This window comes from Bos indicus, chromosome 26, assembly GCF_029378745.1.
Source record: "Bos indicus isolate NIAB-ARS_2022 breed Sahiwal x Tharparkar chromosome 26, NIAB-ARS_B.indTharparkar_mat_pri_1.0, whole genome shotgun sequence".
Lineage (NCBI taxonomy): Eukaryota > Metazoa > Chordata > Mammalia > Artiodactyla > Bovidae > Bos > Bos indicus.
In genome coordinates, this window is record NC_091785.1 from 21,584,718 (window position 1) to 21,602,925 (window position 18,208).

At 47.6% G+C, this 18,208-nt stretch overlaps 1 protein-coding gene and 1 long non-coding RNA gene across 12 annotated transcripts in view; one reads left to right on the forward strand and one right to left on the reverse strand.

Annotated features, from left to right (window-relative positions):
- The window catches only part of PAX2 (paired box 2), a 90,477-nt gene extending 88,015 nt beyond the window's left edge, over positions 1–2,462 (forward strand). For 7 of the 11 annotated variants that reach the window (XM_070780662.1, XM_070780663.1, XM_070780666.1 and 4 more), the window contains one exon: positions 68–2,462. In XM_070780662.1, coding sequence (XP_070636763.1) covers positions 68–189 — 122 coding nt within the window. In that variant the 3' untranslated portion in view covers positions 190–2,462. Of the gene's footprint in view, positions 1–48 lie in introns of all 11 variants that reach the window. The other 4 variants (XM_070780664.1, XM_070780665.1, XM_070780668.1 and 1 more) reach the window with 1 other exon arrangement.
- Positions 2,463–2,745: 283 nt separating this feature from the next.
- The window catches only part of LOC139179910 (uncharacterized), a 56,442-nt gene continuing 40,979 nt past the window's right edge, over positions 2,746–18,208 (reverse strand). The window contains exon 3 of the long non-coding RNA XR_011564210.1: positions 2,746–3,134. This is a non-coding gene — a long non-coding RNA (uncharacterized lncRNA). The remainder of the gene's footprint in view (positions 3,135–18,208) is intronic.

Genomic DNA, 18,208 nt, shown 5'->3' on the forward strand with positions numbered 1-18,208 from the left:
CTGTTTGTCCTCTCACCCAGCCCATTCTTCTCCTGTGTTAACTTCCAGGTTCCCCTTATTATTATAGTGCCGCCCCCCGGGGCTCCGCCCCTGCCGCTGCTGCCGCTGCCTATGACCGCCACTAGTTACCGCGGGGACCACATCAAGCTTCAGGCCGACAGCTTCGGCCTCCACATCGTCCCTGTCTGACCGCCCGCCCCGGAGGGAGGCAGGATCGACGCGACCCGAAGCCTCCCGGCCACCGCCCCAGACCCAATCCCCCTCCCAGGACCCCTCCAGCTCTTCACTTCACCCCGTCCAAGGCGGGACAGGACGAGTGACGCCGCGGGCGGGACCCTCAGGCCCGGGCCCGCCGCCCCTTCCCGCCTGCTGGACTGGCCGCGTCGCGAGGAGGGCCCGACCCAGTTCGTCCCCGCCTCGCCCGAGCTGGCCTGGAGCCCACCAGCCGCACCGCCGGACTCTGGCCGGGCCCGCCGCTGCGCGCGGGGGACACGCTTCTGTGACACACAATCAGCGCGGACTGCAGCCTGGCCCAGCCCGGGAGCAGCCCGCCTCGGACGCTCCGGCGAGCGCCGGGAGGCTTCGCTGGAGGGACTGGGCAAAGGAAATGAAGAACAAAACGATTTTCTGCAGAAGGAGGAAGAGCCTCCTGCCGAGACCTCGGGAAAATGTCCGAATCCCGGCTTCAGCCAGATTGCCCCCACCTTCTGAGTGTGCCCTGCCCAGAAGGTGGAAGGGAATGGGGGCGTGGGGGCCGGGCTTCAGGGATGCGCTTTGGGGATCGTCAGGCGTTTCCAAGGTTGGGACCCAAGGCACACAGGCCCCAGCAGCCCGCACCCACCGAGTCCGACCCTTGGCTCTTCCCAACTCCACCTGAACTGCCCAGTTCGCAAGGGCCCAGGCAGCCCCTACTAGTGACCAGCTTCTCAGCCCCCGCCTTGCCCCTACCTCGGCGTCTCTTCCATCTACCCACCTCGCAGCTCCTCCTCCTACCCGTCCTTTCCGATCCCACGTCGCTCTGCATCTCTCTTCCCTAACTCGCCGCCCTCACCTGAGTCTGTCCCCGTGCCTGCCTCAGGACCAGTTTCTGCAGGCCGCGGCACTGGTCCCCCCAAGCAGTTACCCGATGACCCCCGTCCCCCGCCCCGACACAGACTCAATCTGCCGGTGGTAGGAGCAGGATGTGAGTTGGCGTCTGAGCTGCGCGGAGTGGAAGGTGGGGGGCTGCCCACTCCACCCACCTCCATCCTCTTCCTCTAGCAGGAACTGAACAGAACCGCAAAAAGTCAAGTCTACATTTATTTAATATGATGGTCTTTGCAAAAAAGGAAAACAAAAACACCCAACAGGCTGCTGCTTTTTAGAAAGACGGTGTGTGTCTTGTGAAGGCGAACCCACGTGTATATAACCCCGCCCCTCCCGCCCCGCCCCTCCCGGTAGAGTCCCAGGTGCCCGCCCGCCTTGCCTGTAGATAACGCCCCGCTGTCTGTGCTGTGAGAGTCGCCGCTCGCTGGGGGGGGAGGGGGGAACACAGCTACACGCCCACTAAAGCACAGCACGCCCTGGGGGAGGGGGGCTTTTTTTTTATGTTACAAAAAATGACAAAAGAAAAGAAATCTCTATGCAAAATGACGAACATGGTCCTGTGGACTCCTCTCGCCTCTGTTTTGTTGGCTATTTCTCTGTAATTCCGTGTTTTCGCTCTCTCCTCCTCATCTCTCTGCATCGCTCCCCTTTCCAGCTCTCGTCTCTGCTTCTCTCCGCCTCTGTCTCGGTCTCTCTCAGTCTTCGTCTCTCTTGTCTTTCTGTCTCTGTCCTTTCCTCGGCCTCTCTCCCCAGCCCTGCCCCGGCTGCCTTGCCCCCCTGAGGCTAGATCAGAGGTGGCAGCGCCCGCCCCTAGGTTCGCCCCTCGCGGCCGTGCCCCGTGGGTTCTGGGCCACCGGCGGCCGGGCCGCCCCGCCCCGTAGTTGCTCTCTCGGTAGCGGCGATGCGCCCTGCATGTCTCCTCACCCGTGGATCGTGACGACTCGAAATAACAGAAACAAAGTCAATAAAAGTGAAAAATAAAAATCCTTGAACAAATCCGTAAAGGCTTGGAGTCCTCGCCCAGATCTCTCTCTCCTTCGAGCCTTTTTATTTGAAAAGGAAAACGAGAAAAGAGAATAGTTAAGGGAACTGCCGGTGCCCAGCCAGGCTCCAGTGGCCCAAGCGGGGCGGCGAGGGAGCCGAGGTTCAGACGCCGAGGCCCGGCCCATTCCAGTCCCTGTAGGGCTGGCGCGACAGGGGCCCAAACCCAGGACCCAGCCGAACCCTCGAAAGATTCCCGGATGGCTCTGGTCTCCTTGGCCACCTTCAGCGCGTCGGTTCGTTTTGATTCTTTTTCTTTTCTTTTCTGTGCACATGACAAATAAATAATAATAATAAATAATAATTAATAAATAATAAAATTTTGTATGTCACTCCCCATGGCTCCAAGTTTGTCTCTACCTGTCTCTGGAACAGGCCTTCCCTCATACTAGTCGATCTCAAATAAACCCTCAATAATCCTCTCAGCTGCATTCCCTTTGCGACCCCTCTCCCACCCCTTAGCCCAGACCTATCGGCGGCGCATCAGAAGCCACCCTTCCCCGCCCCATCCCCACCCCCACCCGACCCCCACCCCGCCCTTGGAGCAAGGAGTTTTCGCTTTGCAAAACTTGAGAATAACTTCGAGTGATTTGGTCGCTCTACCTCTCCACTCACACCCAAACTCAGGGTGCAGTCTCTCACAACTCGCCGTCGGAGACTCTCCGCGTGGTAGGGAGATGGTTTGCTGTCCTGTCTCCTTCCACCACTCCTCCGCGCAGCCGCAGTTTTTATCCCCAGTCCGCCCAGAGACCACAAACGCTTGCCACCAGTTTTCTCGCTGCGCATTTATTTCTTAGCCAGGACAGCATCCAGTCCCATAGAGACCCGGGGGAACCTGCGGGCTCAAGCGACCTCGCGCGCCCCCTGGATCTTGCGGAGTCCCCGCCTGGGCGAGCAGCCGCTAGGATCGGAGCGGTCTGGGTGTATCTTGAGGGCGCATATTATGCAGTCGGTCGCCGGCTCCCATTTCTGTTGTTCTGCGTGGGTCTGCATGTTCCTGTGTGAGTCTAGGGGTAGGGAAATGGGAGAACTGTTAGTTTTTTCAGACACCCTGACTGTTCTTGTGCCCAGGTGTCCAGTGAAGGCTGACTGTGTCTGTCCCTATGTCTCTCTGTCCTGTTCAGGGGAGGGATGGAGTGATTGTCCAGCCTACTTCTGTTATACTTGGAAGGGGTCTGCCCTCCACCCCTTCAGCAACCTCCAGCGCCAGTCCTCCCACAAAGGCCACAGCCTCCACCTGGTCTCTGCCCTAGGATACTTTCCTTCGCTACCCCTGGGAAACCTTCCCAGCTCAACTTCCATCTCTGCCTCCTCCCGCTTGAAATACTCTGGAAGTTCTGAGCTGCCAGGGGTGGCTGGGCAGCTGCAAGCAGGACTTGGAGACAAACTAAGGAGTGACCTTTCCCATTGGCTGGGGACACTGTCTCCTAGACCCCTACCTCCGATCAGGATTCCAACAGGCCTGTCTTTCCCCAGGCCTGTTTTCCCAGCCTACTCACATCGTGATGCTGCAGGGCCCCAACAAATCAACCAGCCCCGAAGCAGTCAAGTCCATCCGCTTCCTTCTGCATCACCACTTGTGTCTCCTCCCTAATCCCATATTACTAAATGACAGCCCCACTTTCCACTTGCCCCTACTGCTCCTTTTAATCACCAGTCTCTTAGAAGAATGGTCTTTAAACTACTTTGATCATATATCCTAGCAGTAAAAAGAATTCTGAATTTGTACTCCAAATATATTTGTGCATACGTGCTCAGTTGCTTCAGCAGTGTCTGACTGTTTGTGAACCTGTGGACTGTAGGCAAGGATCCTCTGTCCATGGGATTCTCCAGGCAAGAATACTGGAGTGGGTTGCCATGCCCTCCTCCAGGGGATCTTCCCGACCCGAATCAGTGTTTCTTATGTCTCCTGTATTGGCAGGTGGGTTCTTTACCACTAGCGCCACCTGGGAAGCCCATGAGTATATTTACTTACTCACAAATTCCATAAAAAACTCAACTAACATATTAAAAATCTTATAAGACATAAAATAGAAAAAGGATGAGACTGGAATACAAAGAAATTCCAATGTTCTCTTCTCATGCCTAAATGGATTATTTTGCAACCCCTCAAAAATGTTTACCCCACTTCAGAGAGCCTGCTCAGAACCCAAATCCAGTGTGGCAAAACTCCTGATTTTATTGCCTGAAGTCAAGCAAGTGGATTCTGGATGCTGCCAGGGCACTGGGTTGGCCCAGGCAATGCCATACACATCACATGGAGTGGTTCTCTGGCCCCCAGTGCCTGGCTTTGCCTTCAGGTGCCCCAGAATGGGAGCCCTGTCCTGCTCAGTTCATCAGATTGGGAGCCAGCGCATCTCACCTGGGTCCCACCAGAAATTCTTACCTTCTGTTCTCTTTCTGGTCTCCTTCATACCAAATTGGATTTTGAGGGCCTGCTGTCAACAGTGACCACCGCTACCCAAAAAAACTTTTATTCTGTGTCCCTCCTGGGGAATATTCCCTCCTAGAATCAGCCTTTAGGGGCCCAAAACATGCTTTACAATCCTTGAGCAGTTGCCTGTTCTAAATGCAGCCCCAAACACAAACAGGGCCTGTTCCCCAGCTCTGTTGCTCCTCAGAACTCACCTAATTCTGATTCTGCTATCCCTGTTCCCACCCTGCTCCCACAGAGTTCCTAGCTGAGGTTCACCAAATATGACAATTAGAAACTGTCCTGGGTTTAGGAAACAACAGTAGCAAAGACATGGAGGCATGCAAATATACCAGATGAAATGGGCTGGGGTATCAGCTGCCTGGGGAAAGATAGAAGGGGTTGGGAGAGGAGGCAAGAGATGAAACTTAAAAGTGACTGAAAGTCAGGACACTAGAAATGTCCAAATGGTATCCATCACTCATGGCTTCTTTAAGGAAGCTGTCCCACTCACAGCCCATCCTGACCATCTATCCACCAACGACTTTACTAGAATTGGACTCACACAAAACTGAACTAGGCTGATCACTACACTCTCTCAGGACACAAAACTGGGAGGAGCAGAGAGAATAAGGGCATTTGACCATACTGCTGCTGCTGGTGCTGCTGCTAAGTCGCTTCAGTTGTGTCCAACTCTGTGTGACCCCATATACAGCAGCTCACTAGGCTCCCCGGTCCCTGGGATTCTCCAGGCAAGACTACTGGAGTGGGTTGCCATTTCTTTCTCCAATCCATGAAAGTGAAAAGTGAAAGTGAAGTTGCTCAGTCGTGTCCGACTGTTAGTGACCCCATGGACTGCAGCCCATCAGGCTCCTCCATCCATGGGATTTTCCAGGCAAGAGTACTGGAGTAGGGTGCCATTGCTGTGATATATAGTCAAAGCCCAGTGGAAACTGGGGGATTCGGCAGCCCTTTATTTTATTTATTTGTTTTATTTTTAGCTGCGCTGGGTCTTCAGTGCTGCACGGGCTCTTCTCTAGCTGCGAAGAGCACAACTACTTTCCAGTTGTGGTGCTCGAGCTTCTCATTAAAGTGGCTTCTCCAGTTGCGGAGCATGGGCTCCAGGGCTCATGGGTTTCCGCTGTTGTGTCACGTGGGCTCAGTAGTTGCGGTTCCGGAGCTCTAGAGCCCAGGGTCAATAGTTACGGCCCACGGATTTAGTTGCTCCTCAGCACGTGGGATCTTCCCCAACCAGGGATTGAATCCATGCCTCCCACATTGGCAGGCAGATTCTTTTACCACTGGCCATCAGGGAAGCCCTCTCCAGCCCTCTTCATCTCAGTCAAGGACAACTCCATTCTATCAGTCACTCAAGCCAAAACCTCAAACTAGAATGTGAGATTTTCAGTCTTCCCTGACTGCTCTTGTCTCTCCCATCCCCTATCTGATCCACCAGCAAAATCAGACAGCTCTACCTTTAAAATGGATCCAGGGACTTCCCTGGCAGTCCAGTGGTTAAAACTACCCACTTCCACTACAGGGAGCTCAGGTTTGATCCCTGGTCAGAGAACTAAGATCACATGAAAAAGTGCAGCCAAAGGGGGGAAAAAAAAAAACGGTTAACAGAATTTGATCATTTCTGATGATCTGCACTGTACCATTCCGGTCTAAGCCAGTATGACCCTTCACCTTGAAATGCAAAAAAAAAAAAAAAAAAAATATATATATATATATATATATATATATATATATACATATATAGCTTTCTTGTTTCCATCTTCGCCTCACCCACCCCAGTCTACTCTCCCATCAGCAGAGTGATCCCCAAAGTGTAGAGCAGAGCATGCTCCTTCTCTGCTCAGAGCCCCCCAATGATTCCCCTTCTGAGCCAAAGTCAGAATCTTAAATCTGATCTATAAGGCCCTACATGTTCTGGCTGTCCACCCTGTACCCCCCACCACCACCCCCAGCTCACTGTGCTCTGAGCTAGCTGGCCTCTGTGCTATGCTTCATTTACATCAAGCATGAGCCTCCTCAAGACATCAAGACACTTGCTCTCAGTGTGCCCCAAGCAGTCCCATGACTAGCTCCCCACTTGTTTAAGGTCTCTGCACCTCTCATTCCATTTGAAACTGTCCCTCCCCCATCCTGTGTAGTTCTTATGGGACTGTCAGTCAAAATGCCTCATGAGCTCCTGACCATAGATGTGGGCCTGAGACCTATGTCTGTCCAATGGGGACCCCCGTGTCCCTGTTCAAAGCACATCAAGGTAGGAAGAGTCCTCTCAGAAGTCTTGTTATTGGGGCTGGAAGAGAGAGGGTCCCTTCTTTCTTTGGGCTGTGAGCTGCAATGATGAGGGCTTTGAATCTCTAGGGACAGTTCCCCACCATGTGGAGAGTCCCTGCCTGAGATCTCAGTGCAGACACACTCAGAGTCAGGCTGGGACACTCAGAGCTGAGAGGCAGACTGAAGGAGAGCTGTGCTGGTGTCATTCGAGCCTCTGGAGCCAGCTAGGCCTGAAGCAAGGCCACTTTGGCACTTCTAGGGTCCTAAGCCAGCACCTTCTCCTTTTTATCACTTAAGCAAATGTGTTGAGTGTCTGCCAGTTGTAACCCAACCCCCAGGGCTGCTGGGGGAGGGGTAGCTAAGAACCGAGGAAGCAGATGGAGGCAGAGGGTCAACAATTCTTTTGAAAAGTTTGGAAGGGAAGAGGGCACAAGAAGGGCCAGGAGATGCTGCGGTCAGTGAGCTCGAGTGAGAGTCCTTTCAAGCTAAGGGCTATGTGAACTCGCCTGGGGGCTGAGGCAGAGGGTGGAGTCTGAGTAGGGAAGGAGGGGCTATTGAGAGATGGACTGAGGGGCTTATGGAAACAGGCCTGAAAGAATGGGGTGCAGTTTGAGGAGTGGGGATGAATCAGAGAATTCTGCTGGGAAACTGATCATGAGGGGATAGGGCTGAGAAGCTGCTCAGAAAGCTTGCAAGAGACACAGTTGCTATCTGCTGAGAGTGAGGGGAGCAGGACTGGGTCCCACCTTGTGGAGGGTAGGGAGCTTTGGAAGAACCTGGGAGATTTAGAAGGTGGTCTGTGAGAGCATGAGCACGTCGCCGGCCTGCAGCAGGAGAGCACACGAGGGTGGCAGATCATTGCCTTGATCCAGGGCTCCCCTTGCCCTGGTTGGCTCCATCTCTCAGAACCCAGGGTTTGGGGCCCCCAGATTACACTGCTCTCCCCTCCCACATCTGACCCACATCCTCCTCAGTGTGGTCTCCCTGCTTGATTGAACCCCAGCAGCATCTCAGTACATGCATCTCAGTATGTTCCCACGGCCTGATCTTTGTGACTGTCCATTCCCAAGTGCCCGGGCTCAGCCTCAATTTCCTGGTTGAAGAGGCCTATAGAAGAGCCTTGGAAGAAAAGTTATGACCAACCTAGACCACATATTGAAAAGCAGAGACATTACTTTGCCAACAAAGGTCCATCTAGTCAAGGCTATGATTTTTCCTGTGGTCAGGTATGGATGTGAGAGTTGGACTGTGAAGAAAGCTGAGCGCCAAAGAATTGATGCCTTGGAACTGTGGTGTTGGAGAAGACTCTTGAGAGTCCCTTGGACTGCAAGGAGATCCAACCAGTTCATTCTAAAGGAGATCAGCCCTGGGTGTTCTTTGGAAGGAATGATGCTAAAGCTGAAACTCCAGTACTTTGGCCACCTCATGCAAAGAGTTGACTCATTGGAAAAGACTCTGATGCTGGGAGGGATTGGGGGCAGGAGGAGAAGGGGACGACAGAGGATGAGATGGCTGGATGGCATCACCGACTCAATGGACATGAGTCTGAGTGAACTCGGGGAGTTGGTGATGGACAGGGAGGCCTAGCATGCTGCAATTCATGGGGTCGCAAAGAGTCGGACACGACTGAGCGACTGAACTGAACTGACTGATAGAAGAGCCACCCCTTCCCTAAGGAATCCTCAGACCGGAAATGCATCCTCTAGGCAGAACGAAAAGCATGTGTGTACAGAGGCATCTCCAAGCTGAGAGCAGCATGAACCCAGAAGTTGGCTCCCGTGATCACTGTGTGACCTTCAACAAGCCCCTTGGGTCTCTGTCCTTGCCTCCTGTGTAAAACCAGATGGCCTCTAGGATGCCTTCCCACTTTGACATTCTAAGCTTCTGCAGTTATATGTGGTAGGTAGCCTTCAATCTCTACGGTCAGGAGGAGTTCAAGAAAGCTCTGTGGAAGATTGGATACATTCAGATAGGGAAGGGGATGGGGGACTTTTTAAGCTAGGAAAGGAGGCATGGATTTATTTATTTGTTGCTATCTCTCCCACCTGGGAGTCATTACTGCCTTTCCCTCTCTCTCTCCCCAGTGTCTGCTCAGAGATCTCTAGGTGAATGGTGGAGACCACTGAGGGTTCCGGATAAGGTACATGGGAGGGAGACAAAGAAAGAAGCTGTTGGGGGCCAACTCCATGTCCTGCCTCCCCACAACACTCCCCCAGCCCAGATCATCCCAATACTCTAATTAGCCAGTCCCTTAGGCCCCTGTTAGCCAGGCCGGCTGAGCGCCCAACTCCCCGGGGACCAGCCCCCTTACCCCCCAGACTAATCAGTCCCTTTGCTCCTTGAGTGCATGAGCATGCACACACACACACACACACACACACACACACACACACACACATTCCCTTATTCTATCCCAGAGCCCCAGCACCATTCTAGCCTTCAGAGGATTAACATAGCATGGTGCTGAATTCCCCCAATGAAGACACCCCATTTGAGATGATTGAAGGGTAGGGGAGAAGTCAGATAAAGTTTGGAGATCCTCTCCAATTTAGGGCTTTCTCTCAAACTTGTGGGATCAAGGATGTGTAGCAAAGCATACAGCCATGATTGGGGGTGCTCTATGGCACCCCAAACCCTGGGGCTGGCACCTCCCAGGTCCCTATCTACGGTCAATACTCACCCCAACCCAGATCCCCTCCTCCCCTTCATCTCAGCCCCCCCATTCATCTCCCCACCCCCCTACCCCCCGACACCCGCACTGTCAGCCCAAACACATGATAAATTGCCCTGTCAACAGAATTCATTCAGGGACCAATTAATTCCACAGAAATGAACCAGGAGCCATCAGTTGCTGAAAAACTCAGAGTGCAGGGAGCAGAGGGAGGGGGTGTGGGCGGGGGGTGGGCGGCAGAGGAGGGGACAGGGAGGCTGGGGAAGTTAGTCTGACAGAAATTGGTCATTTAATGCTTAAGTGCACGCTAGACAGCCCTGTCATCGCCCGCGGCCCCCGTGCGGGATTAATTATCAGTGGAGGAGAGGGCAGCCCGGCCCAGCCCAGCCGTCTGTCACTAACCAAGGCTAGAGTCACCCAGGACTTGGCCACCCTAAGTCCTCTTCCAAGTCTCCAGGCCGCCTGCCCCCTCAACTTCCAGGTGTCCCCAGATCCCAACCCTAAGCCCAACCTCATATCCTGGACCCTCAGACACACTTAGTCAAGGCCTTGCCATCAGCTGTCTAAACCAGGAAGGCTTCTCTGGCCTCTTGACTGGGTTAGGCCCCATATGTGCCCCCATCATTACCCTCAACCATCTTGAGTGACTCTCTGTGCAGAGTCCAAGGCATGACTGTCCCAACCATTGATCCTAATCTGAGAGAATGGCACCATCTTCCACTCAACTGCTTATGTCAGATCCCTACCAGTTCTCCTTGACTCCTCCCTCTCCCTCATCCACTCAGCCAATCAGAATCCAAGTCCTGTCAGTTCAGCCTCCTGGAAACAGCAAATCTGGGCCACCTGCTTCTAGCTCCCCATCACCACGTTCAGCAACTCTGCCTGTTCTGTCTTGCTTGTAGCTAATGTTATCTTTAAAAATGCAAATAATATTCTGGTGTACTCCCCCGCCAGCACACACATACACAGTTTAACACTTTTTGGTTTAACACTCTTTGGTGGACCACCATGGGCCTGCAGGGGGTGAAGTCCAAACTCTTGACTCGCAAGCCACAGAGTCCTAACCTCTGCCACCAGTCCAGCCTCGCCTCCAGCACACTTCCCCCCTGCTTTCTCTACTCCAGCCCCAACGACCTTCCCTTCCTGCCTTTGCAGACACTGTTCTTGCAGCCTGAAAAGTTCTTTCTACCCTGCAATCCCCACCACTTGACTGACTCCTATTCATCCTTGAGATTTCAGATTAAATGTCACTCCCTCCAGGAAGCTTTCCCTGAACCTGTGATTAGATTTCACAGCTCCCAAACTTACCCATCCATCAACATGTCACCCTACTTCAGCACTGTCTCTCTTTCCACCAAATGTTAAGTTTCATGAGAATGGACTCCATGTCTTTATCCTTTGAGCTTGGCACTTAATAGAAACCAGAAAATACTTGTTGAATAAATAAATGAAAGAATAAAAGCCTAATCTTGTCTTGGCCCTAAGCCTGGCCTGACTCTGGAGCCATGTTCCCCAGAGCCAGACCTCTCTTGGGAACCCAAGATATGTTGGGGTGGCTGGAAAGATGAGAAACCCTCAGAGAACACTCAGTCAATCTGTGAGCCCATCAGACTGACTTAAGTCAGTTGTGCTGGGTGGGTTCCAAGGAGGCTGCAGGTAGTTGGAGGTTAGAATGGTAGAGAAAATGGCCAGGGCTTGCTAAAAGAGCAAAACCCAGGATCTGAGGAAGCATGCTCTGTGCTGCAATGTGGATGCATGTGAAACACAGGGCTGATCTGAGGAGGAGAAGGAAAAACTCTTGGCAAAGTGATGTTCCTGCTCTTTAATATGCTGCCTAGGTTTGTCACAGTTTTCCTTCTAAGGAGCAAGCATCTTTTAATTTCATGACTGCAGTCACCATTCACAGTGATTTTGGAGCCTAAGAAAATAAAATCTGTCACTGTTTTCAATTTTTCCCCATCTATTTACCATGAAGTGATGGTACCAGATGCCATGATCTTAGTTTTTTGAATGTTGAGTTTTAAGCCAGCTTTTTCACTCTCTTTTATAATTCCTCTTCACTTTCTGCCATTAGCATGGTGTTATCTGCATGCCTGAGTTTGTTGGTATTTCTCCTGGCAATCTTGATTCCAGCTTGTGATTCATCCAGCTCAACATTTCATATGATGTACTCTGCATAGAAGTTAAGTAAACAGGGTGACAATATACAGCCTTGACATACTCCTTTCCCAATTTTAAACCAGTCCATTGTTCCATGTCTGTTTCTAACTGTTGCTTCTTGTCCTGCATATAGGTTTCTCAGGAGACAGGTAAGGTGGTCTGGTATTCCCATCTCTTGAAGAATTTTCCACAGTTTATTGTGATCCACACTGTCAAAGGCTTTAGCATAGAGAAGCAGAAAAAGCCTCTTGCTTTTTCTATGATGCAACAGATGTTGGCAATTTGATCTCTGGTTCTGTTAGGAGAAGCACACTGATTGAAACCGCCCACCCTGGCCAGGCACCATAGTAACCATTTGCATGAGTTATTTTATGACAAGAGGTCCTGGTAAGGAACACAGAACTAATAAGCCTCCAGCAACTGGAAGAGTTCAGGAAAGGTCAAAAGGAGACACCACATGTCCGACCACCTCCCAGAATCCTTCTCTCTGGCACCCATCTTGGCTGAACAAGGCGTGCACCACCAGGAAGGACTCTGAGTCAGAATGATTGGCTAAAGACAACCTGGAAACTAATCCCATCACCATAAAACCCGAGACTGCGAGCCACGTGACAGAGCAGTTCTCCTGGGTTCCCTTACCCTACTGCTCTCCACCTGGGTGCCCTTTCCCAATAAAATCTCTTGCTTTGTCAACACATGTGTCTCCTCAGACAATTCATTTCTGAGCGTTAGATAAGAGCCCAGTTTCAGGCCCTGGAAAGGGTTCCCCTTCCTGCAACAGTTCCTCTGCCTTTTCTGAATCCAGCTTGTACATCTGAAAGTTCTCATTTCGCATACTGCTGAAGCCTAACTTGAAGGATTTTGAGCATTACCTTGTTAGCATGTGAAATGAGCACAATCGTGCAGTAGTTTGGACGTTCTTTGGCATTGCTTTTCTTTGGAATTGGGATGAAAACTAACCCTTTCCAGTCCTGTGGCCACTGCTGAGTTTTCCAACTTTGCTGACATATTGAGTGCAACACTTTAACAGCATCATCTTCCAGGATTTGAAATAGCTCAGTTGGAATTCCATCACTTCCACTAGCTTTGCTCATAGTAATGCTTCCTAAGGCCCACTTGACTTCACACTCCAGGATGTCTGGTTCTAGGTGAGTGATCTCACCATCGTGGTTATTCGGGTCATTAAGACCTGTTGGCATAGTTCTTCTGCGTGTTCTTGTGGCCCTGATATAATATAGTGTGTAAGGATGTGTCAGCCGGTATAAGTGATTCGGTAGGGCTGTAGTGGCATAATCCAAAAACAGCACAACCATACAACAATTTACTAATGTCAACCAGGAAATGATGGGTGACCTTACTGGTGAATAATCTGAAGTTATATTGTGGTAATGTGGCAAGAAAGGGGTAAAGCTGGAATTCAAGGTCCATCTCCCTTTTAAAGTACATCCATGCCCTTGACATTGCGTTATCTGCTTTAAGAAGTTTGGCCCTCTAGGTAAGAAGCAAAACAGGGAACAAGTTGAATCACAACATAAATAATGTAACATATTCCTAGACATAAATTTTATTAAAAGGTCAATATTAAGGTGGATAAAGTGTGTATAATAGGCAAGTATTTATATAAGAAAGGAGGAATATGAATGCATATTTTATGAATGTATCATTTTACAAAATGGAAAGATAACAAGGTTTTTTAAAACATTCATCTATAGAAGAAATGAGGAAACAAAATGGAGAAGACAGGGTAGAAGGTTGCCATCACTGATATCTTATATTGTAGATATGACTTTGCTGCTGCTGCTGCTGCTAAGTCACTTCAGTCATGTCCGACTCTGTGCGACTCCATAGACGGCAGCCCACCAGGCTCGCCCATCCCTGGGATTCTCCAGGCAAGAACACTGGAGTGGGTTGCCATTTCCTTCTCCAAAACATGAAAGTGAAAAGTGAAAGTGAAGTCGTTCAGTCATGTCCGACCCTCAGCGACCCCATGGACTGCAGCCTTCCAGGCTCCTCCATCCATGGGATTTTCCAGGCAAGAGCACTGGAGTGGGGTGCCATTGCCTTCTCCGAGATATGACTTTAGAACCATGTAAATATTTTACATAATGTCACAACAAAATTAAATCAATAAGCAATCCCCCCAAAAGCAAAAGCCAAATAAAACAAATGAACTTAACTCTATTGAATTCGTATAATAACCACATATAGAGAAATTATTCCAAGTAATTTGAAACCTAGTAGTTGACCAAATATATATTCTCTAGTGGGGCATACACTGATTAAGCAAATAAGCAATGATATTTGTATGCTTGGAGTTTTTTTTTTTTTTTTGGTGTGGGAGAAGCAAACAAACCAAATGGAAGATCAATTAAGATAAGTAAAACCCCCATAGTTCTGGATTTAATTGGATGTATAAATAGTAACTCTTGATGCATTTTATCTTTTAAAAAATTCAATTCCTGGCTCTGTGCACTGAAAAGGACAAGAAACTAACCAACTCGATAGCTGTAAGCACCTCTTGTTCCTAGACTCTGGTCTTTAAATACCACTTTGCACTAAAAGCACCCAGGACTCTTTGGGGAAACGGAAGATGTCAGATTTGAAAAATTAATACACAAGATGATCAAGGAAATCTTGTCATAACAGGAAGCGAGAAAGCTATCAAAGATTACTAGGATCATGTTAAAAGGACTTAGGTGCCCATTAGAGGCTCCTATTGACCAATAATTGAGCATCAATGATCTGACTGAAATTCATCAGACATATTTAAACCCATGAGTTCATCATTATACTTAAAAGAAAAATCTTCATGATCTTCTTTAGAGGAGGGAGGGAACTAACTCATTATTTGGGAAACTGATAAATAAAAGGAATCAAGCATTTCTACTACTTTTCTTATAAGAACTGTACTTCAGGAAATCAAATAGTGGAAGAAGGGAAGTTTCTCTTTATAGAAGTCTTCCAACTAACAAAGGAAGAAGGAATGGATAAAATTAGAGCATCACCATTTTGCGGCCCCAGTGGAGTAACAGATTTCAGTGATTGTCAATGGCTGTTAGTTTCACAAAAAGAGAAACAACAGAACACTATGTGCCTCTTAATGAAAATACAAAGAAACAAAAAAATCTTTAAAAGTAGTATTTAAAAAAAAATCAAACCTGAATCTGATCAAGCCTTTAGCTGTAACTACCATTTTACAGGAAACAGAATAAACAAAGAAACCACAAGGGACTTCCCTGGTGGTCCAGTGGTTAAAAATCTACCTGCCAATTCAGCAGACATGAGTTTGAAACCTGATCACGAAGGATTCCACATGCTGTGTGGCAACTAAGCCCGTGCACCACAACTACTGAGCCTGTATGCTCTAGAACCCATGCTGCACAATAAAAGAAGCCACCACAAATGAGAAACCCGTGCACCACAGCTGGAGCGTAGCCCCTACTCATTGCAACTAGAGAAAGCCCGAGCACAGCAACAAAGACCCAGTACAGCCAAAAATAAGCAAATAGAGAAATCGCAAGGATGCAATCTGATCCAAGCTCTTCTTCTTCTCTTTTTTCTTTTTAATATTTATTTATTTGGTTATTCTGGGTCTTAGTAGACGCTCACAGGATCTTTGGTTGCAGCCTTCAAACTCTTAGTTGTGGTATGTGAGATCTACTTCCCTGACCAGGGATCGAATCAAAGCACGGCGTCTTAGCCACGGGACCACTAAGAAGTCCTATGATCTAGGCTCTTCTTTGCATAGTTTCCACAGACTGTGAGAAACTTTAGTGCAAATAATCTCTTCTTCAATGAAGAAATTGCAAGGGGGGAAAAGGGTGGACTAAAAGAGACTTAAAAAACATATTCACTAATTGCAATATACTTGAATCCTGCAAGTAGTTAAAAAGAGGAAGAGGATTAGGAAGAGGAGAAGTTACAAGGTAATCAGGAAAAAATAAATATGACACAAATTACACATTCAGATGTGCTAGTGATATGATGATCATTTTAAGAAGTCATTTTATTTTAGAAATATAAACTTATATACAAATTATATGATATGGTGTCTGGGATTTGCTATGAAACAAGTCTGGGGGTTGGAGTGGTGGGGAACTATATAAAACAAGACTGGCTATAAATGGATAATTGTTAGTTATGCTTGTTATACTAGTCTCTCTATTTTTATATATGTTTGAAATAATAAAATTTTAAACCACTTTTGTATTAAAATAAACTAGTTAAATTTGGGGATCTCTGTCTCCTCTCTTTTGACTTTTTAGAAATTCAGTTGCTTAGTTGTCCAAGATAGAGATTCTGAAGAAAATGACCAGTCCAAAATAAAATACCTCTAGATTCTGGCAATTGGGGTCTTCCACAAAACATCTGGGTCCCCACCTTATCACTTTTAAATGGTATCTCCTAATCAACAGATCTCAAACATGCACACAGTGTTTTCAATCTTTTATTGCCTTACTTTTGTGTTGATGGACTAGAAAGGATACTAATGATTTAAAATAAGCTTCTAACTTGAAATAAAGGCCAGAATTAACTACCACAAAAAAAAATGTGAAAGAATCAAAGTCAGTTCAGGGAAAAGAATAAAACTAAAAACAATCCCCCCCCCCAAAATCTATAATTAATAGTCTGAGATGTAAAGAAACTGACCTCTGTGAAACAAAAATTGTGTATTTTTAAGGCACATTCAGAGAATAATAATAATTAGTAATCTTCTAGATATTAATACCTATGTATAAAGGAAAAGGAGTACATCAAGGCTGTATATTGTCACCCTGCTTATTTAACTCATATGCAGAGTACATCATGAGAAACGCTGGATTGGAAGAAGCACAAGCTGGAATCAAGATTGCCGGGAGAAATATCAATAACCTCAGATATGCAGATGACACCACTCTTATGGCAGAAAGTGAAGAGGAATTTAAAAGCCTTTTGATGAAAGTGAAAGTGGAGAGTGAAAAAGTTGGCTTAAAGCTCAACATTCAGAAAACGAAGATCATGGCATCTGGTCCCATCACTTCATGGGAAATAGATGGGGAAACAGTGGAAACAGTGTCAGACTTTATTTTTTGGGGCTCCAAAATCACTGCAGATGGTGACTGCAGCCATGAAATTAAAAGATGCTTACTCCTTGGAAGGAAAGTTATGACCAACCTAGATAGTATATTGAAAAGCAGAGACATTACTTTGCCAACAAAGGTCCGTCTAGTCAAGGCTATGGTTTTTCCTGTGGTCATGTATGGATGTGAGAGTTGGACTGTGAAGACGGCTGAGAGCCAAAGAATTGATGCTTTTGAATTGTGTTGTTGGAGAAGACTCTTGAGAGTCCCTTGGGCTACAAGGAGATCCAACCAGTCCATCCTGAAGGAGATCAGCCCTGGGATTTCTTTGGAAGGAATGATGCTAAAGCTGAAACTCCAGTACTTTGGCCACCTCATGCGAAGAGTTGACTCATTGGAAAAGACTCTGATGCTGGGAGGTATTGGGAGCAGGAGGAGAAGGGGACGACAGAGGACGAGATGGCTGGATGGCATCACTGAATCGATGGACGTGAGTCTGGGTGGACTCCGGGAGTTGGTGATGGACAAGGAGGCCTGGCATGCTGCAATTCATGGGGTCGCAAAGAGTTGGACATGACTGAGTGACTGAACTGACTGAACTGATATGTGCATATATGAATAGGTGTATATTCATAAACATAACATCAAAAGTAAAAATATTTAATAGAAGATTTTCAAGGTAAAGTTAAGAAAATATCCAGAAGGTAGAAGAACAGTCTCAGAGATAAAATTAGAAAATAAAAAAATAAGAAAAATAAAGGATAAGTACAGAAAGTATAAACATCTAATGGGACTCTCAGAAAAAAAAAAATAGGACAAAGAAAATGAAAGTTAAAAGGTTCATTAAAGTTAAAAGTTTAAAATTATTTTTAAAATAATTCCAAAAATTTTCCCAAGTTGAAGGGCACGAAATTTCTAGATTGAAAAGGACAATCAAATACCCAGCACAAAGGATTTACAAAGTACCACATCAAAGCACATAATAATAAAGTTTTAGAACACCGAAAGTTAAAAAGAAGCTTCCAGAATGAAAGAAAGAGGGGAAATACAGCAATTTGAAAATAATAATGGCAGCAAACGTCTCAACAGCAACAACGGAACTATTAGATAAAAGAACAATACCCTCAAAATTCTTAGGAAAAAAGGATTTCAAATGTATAATTCTATATTCAAACAAAATATCACTCAAGTGTGAGAATAAAATATTTTTCACAATTCCAAAGCTTCCAAAAATCCCCATGCTTTCTTTCCTTAAAAATAACTGGATGACTAGGGAATTCCCTGGCAGTCCAGTGCTTAGGACTGCGCTTTCACTGTCATGGACCTGGATTCCATTCCTGGTCAGGGAACGAAGATCCTACAAGGTACATGGTGCAGCCAAAAAAAAAAAAAGAGGCCAAACTAAGAAAGAGGAATACTTGCAACTCAGTAAGCAAAAGATCTAACACAGGAGAAAAATGAGGGGAATCACAAAAATTATGGAGAAGGAAA